This window comes from Onychomys torridus, chromosome 1, assembly GCF_903995425.1.
Source record: "Onychomys torridus chromosome 1, mOncTor1.1, whole genome shotgun sequence".
Classification (NCBI taxonomy): domain Eukaryota; kingdom Metazoa; phylum Chordata; class Mammalia; order Rodentia; family Cricetidae; genus Onychomys; species Onychomys torridus.
Genome location: NC_050443.1, coordinates 7350567 through 7370173, shown reverse-complemented (window position 1 = coordinate 7370173; position 19607 = coordinate 7350567). Strand labels below are relative to the sequence as shown.

Below are 19607 nucleotides of genomic sequence, written 5' to 3'. Positions count from 1 at the left end.
CCCTGGGCTCATGGCCGCCACATTTCCTTCCATCTGCTGTGAGGTGGCCAAGGTTGAACCTGAAAAAAGGACCTTATGTGCTTGTATCAGAAACTGGCTCCTTGGTGGTCTCTGGGGGTTTCTCAAAACAGGTACAACAATAGCATGGAATTTGGTAAATGGTTGATGACAGGCTTGGATGAGAATGGGAATAAATGCTGAGGAGGAATCAGCATCCTTGATCTGTCTTACAGTGCTGAGAGCCATATCTTCCCTACAGGTCTCTACTTCCTACTGGTGGGTTATGCCAGCCCTTCAAGCACAGTAGAGTAGAAGGTAGAGGGAAGGGATTGTGGTCAGAGACTGCAGAAGTCCATCTAAGTTCAGTCCTGGTTCTGTAGTGTCCGCTAGGCCACACCACCTCTTCTGTGCACCTCAGTTTTCTCATCTGAAGGAGAGTGGCCAATACAAGACCCACAAAGCTGCTTACTCTACAGTACCTAGCACACGTCTGGCAGAGAGTCAGTCTACTTGGACTTTATTTGGATTCTGTTAGAGCTCTATTTATTTATTTATTTGGTTGGTTGGTTGGTTGGTTTTTCGAGACAGGGTTTCTCTGTGAAGCTTTTGGAGCCTGTCCTGGAATTCACTCTGTAAACCAGGCTGGCCTCAAATTCGAAGAGATTCACCTGCCTGTGCATCCCAAGTGCTGGGATTAAAGGTATGTGCCACCACTGCCCAGCTTATTTATATATTTTTAATAAGATGTATACAGTGTTCTGTTTGCATGTATCCCTGCAGGCCAGAAGGGGGAGCAAGATCTCACTACAGTTGGTTGTGAGCCACCATGTGGTTGCTGGGAATTGAACTCAGGACCTCTGGAAGAACAGCGAGTGTTCTTAACCTCTGCGCCATTTCTCTAACCCTTTATATTTTTTAGACAGGGTCTCACTATGTAGTTCTGGTTGGGGCCTGAAACTCACTATGTAGACCAGGCAGACCACAGAGACCCGTCTGCCTCTGCCTCCCTAGTACTGGGTTTAAAGGCATCCAGTTGCTAGAATATTTTTTAATACTCCCCTCCATTGGCCCAAATCTCCTTCCCTCTTTGTTTTCCCAGAGGGGAAAGCTGAGGTTCAGAAACAAACCATTTATTTGCCTGAGGCTAGCACCAAGGAAACGGAATGCCCTGAACCCTGGGGGTGTCTCTCCAGCAGCTATTTTGGGCGCAGCCAGAGTCTTCCGTCCATCTCTACCTACTGCCTGCTCCTTTCCTGTTTTCACAGCCACAGTCAGGAAACACTGAAGCGACATCAACATGAAGATAATATCTGTGAGATACCCACTGATTCTGGGGGCAGTCCTCATCTGCTCCACCAGTCCCAGGGGGTCCATGCATACTTCCTTGCCTCTCCAGAACGGCTTCTTTCGGGGTATAGGTGTGAATGGTGACTAAACAGCAGATCTCGTCAGATGTAAATGGCACTGACTGGCAAGTCTTCCCCATACCTGGTTCACATAACAGGGCTTCTCAGTGGATTTTCTGAGGACACAGGCTCTTCAACAGTGAGTGAAAGGGATTCAGAGAAAGCAGGGAAGGGCACTGCTGTGACCTCAGGTCTCAGTTAGCTTTGGGACCACTGCAGGGCCTAAGGTGGCCTTGGGAGGTGTACCATCTAAGGATGCCCCTAGAGACCTCGCTTGGGAATGCATGCCGCCCCTGGGCCTCCGAAGGGCCTTCTCTCCGGTGTGGATCCTCTGGTGATGGAAGAGGGCGGGGCGCTCACGGAAGGCGCGGCCACACTGCGTGCACACGAAGGGCTTCTCACCCGTGTGGATGCGCCGGTGGCTGAGCAGCACTGCGCCCTTGGCAAATGCCTTGCCACAGTCCCCGCAGCGGAAGGGCCGTTCGCCAGTGTGCAGCAGCTGATGCTGGGTGAGGTTGGAGCTGTGGCTGAAGGCACGGCCACACTGTGGGCACGAGAAAGGCTTCTCTCCGGTGTGCACACGCTGGTGCTTGAAGAGCGAGGAGCCCTGGCTGAAGGCTGCGCCGCAGAGGGAGCAGGCGTAGGGCTTCTCCCCGGTGTGCGTGCGCTCGTGCTGGATGAGATGCGAGTTGCGACAGAAGCGGCGGCCGCACTGAGCGCAGGCATAGGGCCGCCCTCCTGCGTGGATCTTGCGGTGCTGGCTGAGGTTGGAGCCGTGGCTAAAAGCCTTGCCACATTCGCTGCAGTGGAAGGCCTTCTCGGCTGTGTGGATGCGCTGGTGGCGCACCAGCGAGGAGCTGTGTCGGAAGGCCTTGCTACACACCATGCATGCATAGGGCGTCTCCCCACTGTGGATGCGCTGGTGCTGAGTCAGGTGTGATGTCTGGCTGAAGGCCTTGCCGCACTGGGAGCACTCATACGGCCGTTCTCCCGTGTGGGTACGCAGGTGCTTGAGGAGGTCTGAGCTCTTCACGAACACTTTGTTGCATGCCCTGCATTCAAAAGGTTTGTCCCCGGAAAGAAGACCCGGGCCAGCCTGGAGGGCCTCGCCCAGCTCGTCCCATATTGGGGGCTCTGGAACACTGGGGTCTATCTGAGATTCGTGCCAAGCCCCACTAATTCCACGTGCCTCATGAAGGTCTGGGATGCTTTGGAAGACTCTCCCAGGAGTTAGCTGCATCTCTGGCTTTTGCTGCCCGGCTACCTGTGACTGCTTCCCTGGGGCCAAGAGGTCAGAGAAGGCCTTCACTCTGGAAGAACTGTCTTCAGGAACCCCCACTGGGGAGGTTAGTCGCAGGCTCACAGTTGCCTCCTTGCTGCCGGCACCTAGCAGTAGCTGCTCCCAGTAGATCACAGATACCCCTGTGGGTTTTCTCTGCAGAGATGGGGAGGCACTCTGGTGCCTCTCCAGGATTTTTGCATCAGGGCAGGCACCAGCAGGTATCCCATCAGGACCGTCACAGGTAGCCCCTGGAAGTGCTGCATCTCTAGACACGCGTCTGTCCCTTGCATAGTAATTGGATCCTGAAGGCAGAGGAAAGATAGTTATCTGGGTCATCTGGCTGGCTAGGAAGTGACCACAGCAGAGTGCCAGCGCAGTCAGGGGACTCTGAAGTGAGTGGAAAAGAGTAGAGAGAAAACAGGAGTAGGCTGGCCCTGGGAGAAGAGGGAAGAGCTAACAGCTCTTGGCCCTCCTGGCGGCCATGGTCCTCCACGGTGGAGACTACACTGGCTGTCCTGGGGGACTTTCTCTCAAGCACAAGCTCCCTAACCTGTTTCTCCTTGTGCTCATCTCTTGAGTCCATGAACTACTTAACAATCTGTTTGCTGACTGCTTTTCCCTGGCATCCCACATTGCACAGCAGTATCCCGGCTGATGCTGTGTGTGCAGTGACAGGAACAGCCCGACCGGAAGTGTTCAAACAACGGCTGGGAAGGAGTGACCCTACAAATGTGACAGCTCCATATGGAAAGTGAAGCCACACCACACAGGCGAGGGAGGGCCTCGAAGGAGTCATTGCCTGCCTGCATGGACACAGCACCTGTGCCCTCCAAGTTTTTCTCTAAGGGCAGGAAAGGCCACAGGATGAGCAAAGGATTCAGAAAGGGAAGAGAGCTAGGTTGGAGACAGGAATGGAGGATGATTATGATACCAAGTTGGCCCTGAGTTCATCCTAGGTGGAGCCCAACTCACCAATGCTGGGTCTTCTGTGGGTGCTCCTGCCTGGGCCTGTATTTGTCCTATTGGGAACCCAGGGTTCCTCACCACGCTGGAGTTGGATGATGACACGAGGCCGGGAGACAGAGAGTCCTATGATCACACGAGACAGAGAGACAGGGAGAAGGAGGATGTGAGGTCAGCCCCAGCTCAGGACAGTTCAGCCTCAACAGAGAGCAGGACGAGCGATATCATGGATATCAACCACGTAATCTATGTACCCAAAAGGTCATACCAAACAGGAGGCTCACAGGGCCAGCTTAATGGTTCCCATAAGGAACCAACCACTGGGTCAGCAGCTCCAAATGAAGCGACTAGAACCCAGGCACAGAAGAATGTAGCCAGCCAGCACCTCAGGGATACAGGAAATGGTTGAACCTATCAGACTGCATGTGTTCAGGGCCCCATCCTTCCTCACATGGTCCATGGACAGAGGGCCCCACTCATCGACAGCTAGGGAGAGAGGGGACAGTTGTAATGGCCCCCAAAACTGGTACCCTCAGCTGGCTGCCATACCTGGTCCCAGCTTTGCTTCCAATGGAGGATTCAGGGCTTTACCTATGGAGTCTACAAGTGCGAAGTTTTCCAGCATTACATGGCGGTACAGGGCCCTCTGAGCTGCATCCAGGAATGTCCACTCCTCCTTGGAGAAGTACACAGCCACGTCCTCAAAGGCCATCAGGCCCTATAACAGCAAGAATAAGATAGTGTCTATGCTATGGCTGTGTGAGGCAGGAACCAGCTCCTTGTCCTATGGCTATGTCTCCTTAATACTTCCCAGACGCTGATCTTCCTTCCCTGGAGTACTGGCTCAGGAGGCAGAGGCAGGTGTAGCTCTGTGAGTTCAAGACTAACTTGGTCTACATAGTGAGTTCCAGGACAGCAAGGGATTATGTAGAGAGATCCTGTCTCAAAACACATACACAATAGCTGAGTGATGGCATTGCTCACCTTTAATCCTGGTACTTGGGAGGCAGAGGCAGGCAGATCTCTGAGTCTGAGGTCAGCCTGGTCTATAGAGTCCAGTTCCAGGACAGCCAAGGCTACACAAAGAAACCAAAACCAATACAACACAGACACATACAAAGTTGGTTCTTTGGAATAAACATAAATGGAGAATCCCAGTCACTTCTATGGGGGTAGGGTGGGAGTGGCCTCATCCATCTGGTAGACATACAAGAAGTCAACCTTCTTCCATACCAATGCTTCATTTCCCTTCTGCTCTTCATCGACTCCTCCTCTTGCTTAGCCACCTGCTGGATTCTTTCCCTTAGTAGCCACAGGCTTGCCTTTTTGTTTCTTTGTTTTGTTTTTGTTTTTCAAGACAGGGTTCCTTTGTGTAGTTTTAATGTCTGTCCTAGATCTCATTCTGTAGATCAGGCTGACCTCGAACTCACAGAGGTCCGCCTGGCTCTGCCTCCTGAGTGCTGGGGTAAAAGGTGTGCGCCACCACCGCCCAGCATGTGTTGTCTTTGTAATGTTCTGTGAATGTGTGTGCTTGCTCTTTTCATAGAGAAAACTTAGGAATGAACGGAAGCAGTTTAAGGGCAAAAGCCGCCGCCCGGCTCAGGCTTGCCTTTCTTCGTCGCTCTCAAGTCCTAAGTGACCACCCTGATCAAGTCTGCGAAACTATGCCCCTTCAGTTCTCAGGTCTTGACTCAAGACACCAGGATCAGTTAACTAGACATCTGTCACTTCAGGCCCACCAAACCAGTCCACTCTGGGACAGCACACACTCCTGGGCTTGTCTACATCTACAGTAGTCCCAGCCTCCCAGATGCTTAAGCTGACAAGAGAGTCCTTTACTCATAACACTGGTTCACACTCAAACCTGACGCTTCAGCATAACTACCATAGTTCAGACACTTTAACCACCACCATCACTAATCTGGTCCAGGGCCCACCATCATTCCCATGGACTTTGGGGGGTAATAGCCTTTGTTCTGCATACTGATGCCTCCTCCATGTCTGTCCTACACTCAGAAAAAGATAGGATGCTTTTAAAATCCTAACTGAGGAGCTGGATGCAGTGGTTAATCCCAACATTTAGGAGGCAGAGGCAAGTGGATCTCTGTGAGTTCAGGGCCAGCCTGGTGTACATATCAAGTTGCGGACCAGCTAGATCTACATAGGGAGACTGTCTTAAAACAAAACAAGAAACCATGGCCAGAGAGACGGCTCAGTGGTAAAGAGTGTCTGCTGCTTTCCCAGAGGACATGAATTCAGCTCCCAGCATCCACATTAGATGGCTCACAAGTGCCTGTAACTCAGCTCCAGGGGAACTGACAGTCATGTGCATATACCCACACACAAATGCACATAATTAGAAATAAAAAAAATCTTTAAAATCCTAACTGGGAACTGTCCAGTTTAAAGACTCCGTGTCTTCTAATGTCTTTGGGACGAAGTCCCAACTCCTCTGCCTGATATTTCAATCATACAAGTCCTTCCTTCCTTGTTCATTCCACATCTAAATTGCTAAGTTCCAGGCCGGGAACATAGTTCAGTGTGCAGTATTTGCATGATATGTCCAAGGCCTTGGGTTCCATCCCCAGTAATGTAAAAACTGGGTGTGGTTGTGCACGCCTGCAAATCCAGTACTCGGGGAGTGGAGGCAGGGGGACCAGAAATTCAAGACCATTCTTGGCTATGTATCTAACTTCAGGCCAGCCTCCAAAGAAGAGACACTGCCTTCAAACTACAAAAGTCTCACCGTTGCTTTTGCGCGTCTGGGTTCTTCCCTTTAACTTTCTTCCAGCCCTCACCCTCTTGGCTATCACAAGTGAGGCTTTCACACCGGCCACCCTCACTCACCTGGATTATGGTGTTGGACACAATTGCTGCCCTCCCCACAACACAGCAAGAGGGCAAGCCAGGACATGGTAGGATCCCTACACTCACCGGCGGCGATTTATCTGTCGGAGGCCAGCTCGCCGCGGTCGGAATCTGCAGTGGGGGCGGGGCACGACGGGCCGGAGACCCGGGCATTGCCCGTCCCCGCCCACGGCCTCTCGCAGCCTGCCGGGGCCTCAGTTTCCCGGTCAGACGAGGGCGCTATACGCCTAGAGGACTGCTGCTGGGCTGCTGCGGGGGGATGGAGAGTACGTGGCTCCAGGAAGGGCCCTTAACGGTCTCAGCCGTCACCTACGAGTCAGCGAGGGAAACTGAGGCTCGGAGGGAGGGTCGCCGGCTTACAGAGCGGACGTGTGCTGAGCCACGGCCCGAAGCCGGCAGCTGCGAGTACCGTCCTCACTTCCCCTAGTCTTGGGTCACCTGAACCTCTTGGAGAGTGCAGAGACGGCCCGGTCCCTCACGCACCAATCAGGATCACCCGTGTGGCCCGAAGCCGGTCTGCAAACTGACAACCTAGACCGCCGGAAGCCCCGCCTCCCTGGCTCGCGTTGGCCAGTGCACACTACCGATGCTTGGGTAAACGTAGTTCCTGCTGGCTGGCCTGAATGACAGGCGGGGCCTTCCCAGTAACCATGGACACGGCCAAGCATCTTTCCCCCAACTCCGCTAGTCCTGGCGGAGTGCTGGAAGGAGAAATTGACGAGCACCATCACGTTTCTACTGGCCTGAGCATCAACAGGCTCTCCTGGGTAGGTTCCCGCGCCCGGTAGGCGGACCAAATAACTAGACATGCACAAGTGGGAACTTCGCGGTTTCCGGAGGCAGGCGACCCTAACCAGGCGCACAAAAGAGAAAACACAACAGCAACCTCGCCTTGAGAATCAGAGCAGCAGCCGGTGTGGTAGCTCACGCCTTTACAGCACTCGGGATGCGGAGACAGGCGGATCTCTGTGAGTTCAAGGCCAGCTTGGTCTACAAATCGAGTTCCAGGAAAACCAGGGCTGTTACACAGAGAGAAACTCTGTCTTGAACAAACAAACTTTAAAAAAAAAAAAAAAAAAAAAGGTACGGTAAGAGTGTGTGTGTGTGTGTGTGTGTGTGTGTGTGTGTGTGTAGAGAGAGGAGAGAGAGAGAGAGAGAGAGAGAGAGAGAGAGAGAGAGAGAGAGAGAGAGAATGAATACTGGAGAGATGGTTAAGAGCAATGTTCTTCCAGAGGACTTGGGTTCAGTTCCCAGCACCCAGCATCCACATAGCAGCTCATAACTGCCTTTAACTCCAGTTCCAGAAGATCCGACAGCCTCACGATGAACATGAAACAAAAATAAAAAATTTAAAGGGTGTGTTGGGGGAGCACAGAAACTTTAGACCTGGTCCGAATTTAAAACTCAATCTGAGCCCGGCTTGGAGGTGCACTCTTTTAACACTCAGAAAGCAAAGGCAGGAGGATCGCTGTTAAATTCGAGGCCAGCCTGGACTACATCGTAACTTCCACTCCAGTCAGAGCCATATAATGAAATAACACCCCAAGGCCCAGCTCTGCCAATTTTCTTGCTGTGTGACCCCAGGGGACAGGGTGGGTTTTGACCTCTCTTTGCAGCTCCCTGCTCACGTCTTGTAAAGAGTCAAGGTCAACAGGGCATAGGAGTAAGGACAGAGATTCAATAAGAAAAACTACATATAAAAATGTCATAATGAAGCCGGGCGGTGGTGTCGCACGCCTTTAATCCCAGCATTCAGGAGGCAGAGCCAGGCGGATCTCTGTGAGTTCGAGGTCAGCCTGGGCTACAGAGCCAGCTCCAGGACAGGCACCAAAACTACACAGAGAAACCCTGTCTTAAAAAAAATTAAAATAAAAAAAAATTCATAATGAGGGCTGGAGCAAGGTTAAGAGCTTTGGCTGCTCTCCCAGAGATCCTGAGTTCAATTCCCAGTAACCACATGGTGGCTCACAACCATCTATAGTGGGCTCTGGTGCCCTCTTCTGGCATAAAGTTGTACATGCAGATAGAGCAGTCAAATAAAATAAATCTTTTTTAAAAATGTCATAATGAGCTGGGGGTGGTGGCACATGCCTTAATACCAGCACTCGAGGCAGAAGCAGGTGGCTCTCTGTGAGTTTGAGGACAATCTGGTTTACAGAGCGAGTTCCAGGATAGCTTGAGCTGTACACAGAGAAACTGTTTTGAAAAAACAAACAAAAACCCATAAAAAACCATATGAAATTCACTACTGATTTAAAAAAAAAACTAATAAGAATAAAGTTAAAAGAAAAAAAAGATATGTGAGATTTTGGAAAGGTTGGGCAGTCTCAGTGCAGACTGACGAGGTTGTTGAAGGACGGACGGTAAAGAGTTTTCTCTGTATAGTACCACCTGATGAATCCTGTTTTAGAATCCCTATTTTCCTTGTGTTGAGTTCCTTAATTCTACATATGCTGGTCTCTCGAAAGAGAGAAGGTCATAGTTGGGTTTTTTGTTTGTCTGTTTTACTGTTTGGGGGTGCACAACCCGGCTCCCAAATGGGGAGCTTATTCTTATTTATGAATGCCCGGCCTTAGCTTGGTTTGTTTTCTAACTTAAATTATCCTGTTTCTCTTTAACTATATTTTGCCTCTAGGCTTTTTACCTGTCTTTATTCTATCATCTATCTATCTATCTATCTATCTTCCTTCCTTCCTTCCTTTCTCTCTGTCTCTGTCTCTGTCTCTGTCTCTCTCTCTCTCTCTCTCTCTCTCCATGGCTGGCTGGTTGGCTGAGTGGCTGGCCCCTGGCATCCTACTCTCCTCTTTTTCTTGCTCCTCCTATCTCTCTTCTCCTATTTGTTCTCTCTGCATGCCAGCCTTACCTAGCTATTGGCCATTCAGCTCTTTATTAGACCAATCAGGTATTTTAGACAGGCAAAATAACAGCTTTACAAAGTTAAACAAATGCAACATAAAAGAATGCAACAGATATTTGCATCATTAAAAAAATATTCCACAGCATAAGTGAATGTAACACATTTTAAACTAATAAGCCACAACAGAAGGGTCCTTGGGTGTTTTGCTCAAGAGTGGGCTGGAGATGGCTCAGAAGTTAAGAGCACTGGATGCTCTTCCAGAGGTCCTGAGTTCAATTCCTAGCAACCACATGGTGGCTCACAACCATCATAATGAGATTTGGTGCCCTCTTCTGGCATGCAAGCATACATGCAGGCAGAATACTGTATACATAATTTAAAAAAAAAAAAAAGTGGGCTGGTGCAGTGCCCAACATACAGTAAGTTCTCAAACAACATGTGTTGAGAGATGGATGTGTTGGCACCTGAAATTCCAGTATTTAGGAGTTAGAGGCAGAAAGGTCAGGAGTTCAAGGGCTGTGGCAATATCATGAATTTGAGAGCAGTCTGGCCTACAAGAGACACTAATTCCAGAACTCAGAAGACTGTACCAGGAGAACTGTCACAAATTTGAGACCAGCCTGGACTATAAAGTAAGTCTGTCTGTCTGTCTGTCTGTCTCTCTCTCTCTCTCACACACACACACACATATGCAGGGGGGTTGTGGAATAATCCTTTTGTACACTGTGAAAGACATGTGTTTTCATTGTTAATAAAGAGCTGACTGGCCACTGGCCAATAGCTAGTCAAGAAGAGGTTAGATGGGAGAGCCAAACTGGGAGAATGCTGGGAAAAAGAGGGGTGGAGTTTCAGATGTAGAGAAAGCAGGAGATGAACTTTCTGTGCTGAAAAAGGTTCTGCCATGTGATAGAGTGTAGATAAGAAATATGGGTTAATATGTATTTTTATTTATTTATTTATTTTGGTTTTTCGAGACAGGGTTTCTCTGTGTTGTTTTGGTGCCTGTCCTGGATCTTGCTCTGTAGACCAGGCTGGCCCCGAACTCACAGAGATCTGCCTGGCTCTGCCTCCCGAGTGCTGGGATTAAAGGAGTGTGCTACCACTGCCGCCCGGCATGGGTTAATATGTAAGTAACAAGCCTAAGCTATTGACTGATCATTTATAATTAATAATAAGTCTCTGTATGGTTATTTGGAAGCCAGACGGTGGGACAGAGCTGATTGACAGGACACACAGATAGTCTGCCAACAAAGAGAGAGAAACACACACACACAAAGAGAAGAGAGAGAAGGAGAAAGAGAGGATAAAGAAACCAAGTGTGGTAGCAAATGCTTGTAATCTCAGTACTTTGGAGCAAGGCTAAGGACAATCAATTCAAAGTCATTTTGACAGTGAGTTCAAAAGCATCCTGAGATACACAGGACCCTGTCTCCAAAAGAAGAAAGTGACCAGTGAGGTGTCCCAGTAAGTAAAGGCACTGTCACCAAGCCTGAGAACCTGAGTTTCATCCCCAGGTAGAAGAGAACTGACTCCCATAAGTTATTCTCTAACTTCTACACAGTGCCATAGCATATAGGTACCCACAGCCATTCCCACACAAAATAAATAAATGTAATAAAATATTTTCTTTAAGGAAAGAAAAAGCTGGTTGCTTCTATAAGCTTTTTTTTTTTTTTTTTTTAAGATTTTTTATTTATTATGTACACAGAAGAGGGCACCAGATCTCATTACAGATGGTTGTGAGCCACCATGTGGGTGCTAGGAATTGAACTCAGGACCTCTGGAAGGGCAGTCAGTGCTCTTAACCTCTGATCCATCTCTCCAGCCCTGTGATGTAAGCTTTTAATCCTGATACTCCAGAGGGAGGCCGATCTCTGTGAGTTCAAAGCCAGCCTGGTCTATGAAATATTTCCAGGCCAACTAGGGCTAAATAGTATGACCCTGTCCCAAAAAACAAAGCAAGGAGTTGGAAAGATGGCTTGACACTGATTTGCAGAGGACTCAAGTTTGGTTCACAGCACTCACATCAGGCTTCTCGCAACTACCTATAATTCCAGTGTCAAGAGATCCAACACTCTCTGGCTTCCAAATGAGCCTGTACATATGTAATGCACATAAACTCATGCAGGCACATGTTAAATACACAAAAATTAAATGTTTAAAAAATAAAAACATAACAGCTGAAGAACCAGCCTGCCTCCATTTTAGGCTTAAAAGCCATTTTATAGTAAAGAAAAACTAAGTTTGTTTCTTTTTATGATTAAACGTCTGTTTCTTTGGGGCTTTTTGTTTGTTTTGTTTTTGTTTTTGTAGACAGGGTTTCTTTGTGCTGCTGTGGCTGTTCTGGAACTCACTCTGTAAACCAGACTGGCCTGGAACTCAGAGATCCACCTGCCTCTGCCTCCCAATTGTTGGGATTAGAGGCCTGTGCCACCACCACTGGCTAAACCTCTGTTTTTCAAGGATTGTGCTATGCACCACCTGTAAATTTTAATTACAAAGGTTCTGTATCACTTGTTCCAGGAATGGCAATCATGTCTTTGTTTCAGGATGAGGGGGTCCCTGCATATGTCATACAGGAAATCAACCCAGAGGAGAGATAAGAATGAAAACCCAGTGCGGATTGGCTTCGTTAACCTGGATCAGACTCCCAGGAGTCTAACAACAGGCAGTTTATTCTCAATGTATTTAAGCCCAGTACAGTGTGAAAGATTACAATCCCCATTGTGCTGTGGATATCGCTCTGTATAAATAAATTGCTGTTTGGCCAGTGGCCAGACAGGAAGTATAGGCGGGACAAGAGAGAAGAGAATTCTGGGAGGTGGAAGGCTGGGTGTAGGGAGACTGCCAGCAAGCCGCCATGACAAGGAGGATGTAAGGTAATGGTAAGCCACGAGCCATGTGGCAAAATATAGATTAATAAAAATGGGTTAATTTAAGATAGAAGAAGTAGATAACAAGAAGCCTGCCATGGCCATACAGTTTATAAGTAATATAAGTCTCTGTGTGCTTACTCGGTTGGGTCTGAGCGACTATGGGACTGGCGGGTGAGAGAGATTTGTCCTGACTGTGGGCCAGACAGGAAAACTAACTACACCATTGCACAAGGAAGTGTAATTATATTGAAACTCAACTCAGGATACATGTCATTTCTTTCATGAAGGAAGAGCCTTAAGGGCCTAAGGGTCTGGCCTGGTCTCAGTCACACAGATAATATAGAAGTCATTTGGGCTATTAGCCACCTCTGGTCTTAGTTGTGGGAGCTTGAGGGAGCCTCTGGCTATTAAGGTCATTTAGATTACTAGCCACGTTTGGTCTTGGTTATAAAAACTTGATATGATGGGGTTGGGGATTTAGCTCAGTGGTAGAGCGCTTGCCTAGCAAGTGCAAGGCCCTGGGTTCAATCCTCTGAAAAAAAACAAAACAAAACAAAACAAAACAAAACAACAACAACAACAACAAAAACTTGATATGACTTAGCCCAATAGATAGTGCAGTTCACCGGGCTGTTAATTCTTCAATTCTCAGCTTTCTGGGTGGAAGAACAGGTTTTTCACCTTTCCCATTAGAAAGACATCCTGTGTGCTTAACATTCCAGGTTTCCCTGGAGATCTGTGGTTGCAGGGACTTTCAAGCTATGCTCCCAACATCAGGAGGTGGTTATGATTAAATTGTTATGCTTATGTTCTGGTCCTGTAACCCTACCTATTTTTCTGGCCAAATTCCCCATTTGGAAGCCTTTTAATCATCCCCACCCCCAGCTATAAAAACCTTGTCTCAGGGTTGGGGATTTAGCTCAGTGGTAGAGTGCTTGCCTAGCAAGCCGGAGGCCCTGGGTTGGTCCTCAGCTCAAAAAAAAAAAAAAAAAAAACCTTGTCTCCCTCACATCTGGGGCCCACTCGATAAAATCCTGACTTAAGGTGAGACAGCCCACCAGCTGGCCAGTCTCAGGTGCACCTATAAAATAAAGCTTGTTTTAATTAATTAGATAATCATGGATTTGGTCTTAATCCTTGAAATTTTCAGGTTTAACACAACTACAACAAAATAGTAGAAGCAGGCCTGATGGTGCAAGCCTGTAACACCAGCTATTCAGGAGACTGAGGCCAGAGGGTTACAAATTCACAGTCTGGTCTGTGTAGTGAGTTCAAGGCCAGGCTAGGCAACCTAGTGAGAGCTTGTCTCAAAATAAGAAGTATAGAGGGCTGGGGGTGTATCTCAGTGGTAGATGACGAAGGAAGGAAGGAAGGAAGGAAGGAAGGAAGGAAGGAAGGAAGGAAGAAGGAAGGAAGGAAGGAAGGAAGGAAGGAAGGAAGGAAGGAAGGAAGGAAGCCAGCAAGCTAAGAGAGATGATTTCTACAAGCTACCACTGGGACTTTAGGGTCTGCCTGAAGATTTAACTTTTCTGTTTTCTTTTCTTCTTCTTTCCTCTCAGTTACAGGTCTAGTATGCTTTTTCCGGTATTTGGTCTTCCTTATTTCCTGAAGCTCCCTTGCCTGCTATGTCACCTCTCAAAGGGACAGTTGTAGGGCTAAAAGATGGCTCTGTGGGGAAGAGAACTTGAAGGGTAAGCATGCAGACCTGAGTTCAAATGCCTAGCACCAGCCAGGCAGTGATGGCGCAGAGGCTAGCCTGGTCTACAAAGCAAGTTCCAGGACATCTAGGGCTGTTACACAGAAAAACCCAGTTTCAAACAACAAAAGCCCAGCACCCTTGCTGGTGAGATTGCTACCGAGCTCAGTGATCTGAATTCAGTACCAGGGACTGTGAGTCATCCTTTGACCTCCACATCAATACCATGGCTGGCACACAAAAATAAATGTAATTTTAAATTAGTTTTTTCAGGCACAGTGGCTCTTTCCTTTAATCTCAGTACTCAGGAGTTAGTCAGATCTCTTGAGTTCTAGGCTATCTTGGTCTACAAAGTCAGTACCAGGACAGCCACAGCTATATAGTGAGACCCTGTCTAAAACAATTCTCCATCACCCATTTATAAAAGCCAGGCATGGCTACACATGCCTGTAACTATAGCACTCGGGGGCAATACTGAATATGGGCGGGTGGAGACGGAGAATCTCGGACTTCAGTGACCAGCCAGCCTAGTGAAGATGGTGACTTTCGGGTTCAGTGAGAGACCCGGGCTTAAGGAAACAGAGCTGAAAGGACACCGAACAAACTATTCTGGCCTCCAAGGGTATGTGCACCTCTGCATACATCTTAATACACATACAACACTTTGTAATAAAGTTCATCATCAAACTACAAAATTGCAGCAGCTTCTACGTGAGCTCAGAATCCCCCGGAGTCTCATCCAGGCCTGGGTGCTCAAGCCAAGCCAGACTCAGTATAAGAGGAGCCTTGCCCCTGAAACTGAACTACTAGCGAGTTCTTCAACGATGCTAAAGTCTTTGGGTCAGAATCCGCTGAATTAGTAGGGCACTCACTCCATGTCGTTTAAACAAAGGAGCTCAGGGCACTGGACGCTTGGCTGGTATCTCTAACAGGAAAACCCTAAATGAAAGTTAATCCACATCCATGCCATGTTTTATTTCGGGACTCCATTTTCCAACGCCTTCTGAGTTGCAGCCTGGGCGTTGCCATGGAGAACACAAAGCTTGCTGCGGGATGCCAGGTTGAAACTACATTTACCAGAGGCTGTGAGGACTGGTAGACTGAGCCATTCACATTAAAGATGAAGAGCTTCTTCCGGCCATGTGTGCGGCGGAGGCGTGACTTCCTGCCACGGCCTTGCAGACGTTTGCTTTGCTGGGCTAGTGGCGTACTGCCCTTGTGGTCGTGCAGCGCTGTGCTTGCGTTTAGTAGGCTCCCTGAAGGTGGTGCCCAGGGCCTTGAGTGCCCGAGCGTGACGATCAGCTCACGGTCACCTCTCTCCGTAAAGTGAGGGTGCTGCTGAGCCCTCAAAGCACGCCCGGGTTGCTATGGCAGCGAGGCCGCAGGACTGGGGCGCAAGTGAGTCCCGTGCGCCCGGAGGCCCACATTCACACCTCCCAGACCCGTCGTTCCACGGCCCCGAACTGGAAAGGGTGTCTATGGACTTCCCTCTCCCTCTTTTCGCTGTCTTGCCTTGCTTCTGGGATCCCTAGATTCACATTCCCCAAATTCCCCACTGAGCGTTATGTGTGTGGAGGGTTTCCCACTTCTGGAACACTGAAGTACAAAGAGCTTTGGATGCATAGGGACGGTTTGTGCAATTGCTTGAAATCGAGGCTGAGCTGGAGTGTTCAAGATCCGTTATGTCGGAGAAGAGGGAGGCAAGGTAGAGTGGCCGTTTGGAGAAATCTCAAAGGTAGTGGGAGCCATGGTTGGACTGAAGCACCCTAGACTCATGATCTATGTTTCCAAGCTCCCTCTGGCTGCCCAATATATGCTTGAGGTGAACGTTAGGAAGGAGGGGAGACCCAAAAGGATTCTTTGTAACTTCTGCCTCTAGTTACTGAGGACAGACTCCATTCCTCATTATTCCCTCGTTGTTTCCACATCATAAAATCCGGGTAGCTTAACAAGAGATGCAAATTCTTATTTCTACTACCTCCAAACTCACAGGTCCAGCAGAGCTACCACCATTTCTTCTTTTTCTTGTTTTTTTTTTTTTTTCTTTTTCTTTTTTCTTTTTTTAACAGTATATTAAGCAACACAGGCTGTTATCCAGCCCCGAATGTGGCCAAGTCTGACCTGGAACTCCTGATTCTCTTACTTCCACCTTCCCAGTCCTGTGATTACAGCACACATCAACATGCTTGTATACACACAGACCTCCACAGATATACAGAAATAATAAACTTTAAAGGGCTGGGGGGCATCTTTAGGTTAGGAGAGTGGATGGTAATTGTGGCAGTTGAGGACCAGTTACTGAGCTGTGGTACATGCCACGGAGTTAGAGGAAGGGAGGGGCAGCTTCAGGGGAAGGTGTAAGCCCCTCAAGGCTTGAAGTAGCCAGGCCCCTTCCCCTGAGGACTTCCCATGGTGGGGTTCCCACACACAGAACACTCTAACTGCCCTAACGGCCAGCCCTAGCCACTTCCCTACAGAGTAAAAAGCTCAAGCTCTGGACTTGAAATTCCACCGATCTCCACCGTGGAAATCTCCACCATGAAAAGCGCCCCCATCCCCAACAACATATAAAGCTTGTCCTCTGATCAGTCCTCTGATGCTTCTTCCCAAGCAGAGGTTGATGGCACTCTGTCCTAGCTTCTGACTTTTTTTGGGTTTTTTGTTTGTTTGGTTGGTTTTTGGAGACAGGGTTTCTCTGTGTAGCTTTGAGCCTTTCCTGGAACTTACTTGGTAGGCCAGGCTGGCCTCGAACTCACAGAGATCTGCCTAGCTCTACCTCCCGTGCTGGGATTACAGGCATGCGCCACCACCGCCTGGCTGTTTTTGTTTTTTGCCTCTTAATAAAACCAGGTTATACTTTAAAAGTCCAGGGTTATTTTAAACAGTAAAATATTTTCTCTGTAGAAAATAGTATAAATGATAACATTTCCCAATAAATCCTTATAAGCCAAATGATAGCTGAATTATACATATAAATATTTATTAGCTTCTGGGATACAGACCTGTCTTCATCTGTTCAGAGAGCTATGTTTGGGTGGCGGTGGCACACGCCTTTAATCCTAGCACTGAGGATGCAGAGCCAGGTGGCTGTCTGTGAGTTGGAGGCTAGCCTGGTCTACAGCGTGAGATCCAGGTCAGGCACCAAAACTACACTGAGAAACCTGCTCTCCAAAAACAAAGAAGGAGAGAGAGACAGAGAGACAGAGAGACAGAGAGAGAGAGAGCTACATTTTACTTAAGTTGTATAAGTGAGATTCCTATTCATCTTCCCCTTCACTGCTTGATTTAGAGCAGACATTTTTCTATAGGCTAATCCATAATTATTATTATTTTCTTACATGAGACATGGTTTTACTCTGTAGCCCAGGCTGCCTTCAAATTCACAATCCTCGTACCTCAGTCTTGCAAGTTGTGAGGTATGCACCACTGTATCCAGCAGCCTCCCCTTTCTTTCTTCCATCCTTCTCTCTTTTTTGAAAAGATTTTTTATTTTATTTTATGTATATGAGTGCTTATCTGCACGTATGCCTTTATGCCAGAAGAGGGCATCAGATTCCAGTAGAGATGGTTGCTGGGAATTGAACTCAAGCAGCCCGTGCAGGCCGGCGCTGGTGGTGCACGCCTGTAATCATAGCACTCAGGAGGCAGAGGCAGGTGGATTCTGTGAGTTCGAGGCCAGCCTGGTCTACAAAGCGAGTTCCAGGAAAGGCTCAAAGCTAGAGAGAAACCCTGTCTCTGGGAGAAAAAAAATAAATTCAGCTGGGAGCCAGAGAGAAAGGAGCAGAGAAGAGGAAGACATCCTATCTGCCGCCTGACAGTCAAAATAAAAGGGCTAGAGCCACAGCCGAATATTCTAAAAATGAACCCCGGGATGAAGATATTTCAAGTAAACATGACCTTTGATGTGGACACAGCCCACGACAAACTCATCATCTCTGATGACCTAAGGAGTGTCTATTTTGGATCTAAGAAGCAGGACAAGAAAGAATGTGCAGAGAGATTCCAGATCTCCACCTGCGTCCTGGGCTCCTCACGGTTCACTTCTGGCCGCCATTACTGGGAGGTAGTGGTGGGAACTGGCAAAGAATGGGATATCGGCGTTTGCAAAGACTCAGTTAATCCACAAGATCCTGTTGACCTGTCGGACGAACACGGATTCTGGACTGTGGGTGTGAGAGAGGGGGACGTCTATGCCGCCAGCACTGAACCCTTGACTGTGCTCACCGTGAACCCTCGGTTGCACAGAGTGCACAGAGTGGGGGTTTTCCTTGACCTACAAAAAAAGAGCATTTCCTTTTGGGACCTTAGTGATGGTTCCCACATCTTTTCATTCTTTGAAATTTCTGAATCGGATGCATATTGCCCACTCTTTATTCCAGCAAATTCGTATCCAGATGATCAAGAAGAAATCCTCACTATCTGTCCTGTGATGAATCCACGCATTTTGGGGCCTCCAGTTAACCCCTGACAAGGAAAATAATCCTTGAATACAAAATCTTCTATGGGAAATTGCTGTGTACTAACTATGGCTAAGAATTTTTGTGTTTGGTATACACTGGGCACAAAAGCATTGCAGAAATATATGGAGGGCATCATGAATATTAACTAGTTAGGGAAAATTGCATTTTTAATATAAAATATGGTTGTTTTGCTTGGAATTTGTTTAAATTTCTGTTCCCATTCATATATTGTGAACTTTTAGATAAACTTGGAATGTCTTCCTTTTTACTTGGAATAAATAAACTAAATTAAAATTTCAAAAAAATAAAAAGGCATCTGTTAGAGGCGGTAAGTGGTCCTCACATTCAGTAGCCAGGCGGATCTTTGTGAGTTCGAGGCCAGCCTGGTCTTTAGAGCAAGATCCAGAAAGACACAAAGCTACACAGAGAAACCCTTTCTCGAAAAACAAAACAAAACAAAAAAACAAAAACAAAACCCAAAACCAAAACCAGCCAGTGCTCTTAACTGATGAGTCATCTCTCTCCAGTTCTCCGCTCCCCCTCCCCCCCCCTTTTTTTTTTTTTGGTTTTTTGAGACAGGGTTTCTCTGTAGCTTTGTTTTTTGTTTTTTTTGTTGTTGTTTTGTTTAGAGCTGAGGATCGAACCCAAGGTCTTGTGCTTGCCGGGCAAACACTCTACCACTGAGCTAAATCCCCAACCGCTGTTTTTTGTTTTTTGGGTGTTTTTTTTTGTTTGTTTGTTTGTTTGTTTTGAGACAGGGTTTCCCTGTGTAGCTTTGCACCTTTCCTGGAACTCACTCAGTAGCCCAGGCTGGCCTCAAACTCACAGAGATCCGCCTGCCTCTGCCTGCTGAGTGCTGGGGTTACAGGTGTGCGCCACTACCGCCGGCCTTTTTTTTTTTTTTTTTAAACAAGGTTTCATTGTATAGTCTTGGGTGGCTTTGAATTTACAAATATGCACCTGCCTCCCAAGTGCTGGGATTAAAGGTGTGTGCCACCACACTCAGTGCCACCCCTTTTTTTCCTATTAGATAATTATTTTTATTAGAAACTTATTTTATTAGATATTTCTATTGGATATTTACTTTTTCTATTAGATATTTATTCTAGGAGCCTGGCTACTGCATGTGAGGACCACTGAGCTATTTGTTTGTATGTTTGTTTTTCAAGACAGGGCTTTTCTGTGTAGTTTTGGTGCCT

At 47.7% G+C, this 19607-nt stretch overlaps 2 protein-coding genes across 3 annotated transcripts; one reads left to right on the top strand and one right to left on the bottom strand.

The window, feature by feature from the left end:
- Positions 1-1006: 1006 nt before the first annotated feature.
- On the bottom strand, positions 1007-7037 carry Znf324 (zinc finger protein 324). 2 transcript variants are annotated; one of them, XM_036209093.1, is made up of 4 exons: positions 6586-7037; positions 4201-4369; positions 3661-3777; positions 1007-2990 (listed from the first exon to the last, which is right to left on the bottom strand). In XM_036209093.1, exons 1-4 carry the CDS (start codon positions 6670-6672, stop codon positions 1594-1596), a joined length of 1770 nt encoding a protein of 589 aa, XP_036064986.1. In that variant the 5' UTR covers positions 6673-7037; the 3' UTR covers positions 1007-1593. The 2 variants fall into 2 exon arrangements, with proteins under 2 accessions (XP_036064986.1, XP_036065033.1); XM_036209140.1 differs by having other exon boundaries at positions 4243-4369.
- A 132-nt stretch (positions 7038-7169) lies between these two features.
- On the top strand, positions 7170-18416 carry LOC118570717 (ret finger protein-like 4A). The gene is made up of 3 exons (XM_036169384.1): positions 7170-7303; positions 15276-15346; positions 17767-18416. The coding sequence occupies exons 1-3, from the start codon at positions 7170-7172 to the stop codon at positions 18414-18416; spliced, it is 855 nt and encodes a 284-aa protein (XP_036025277.1).
- The last annotated feature ends 1191 nt before the right edge of the window (positions 18417-19607 follow it).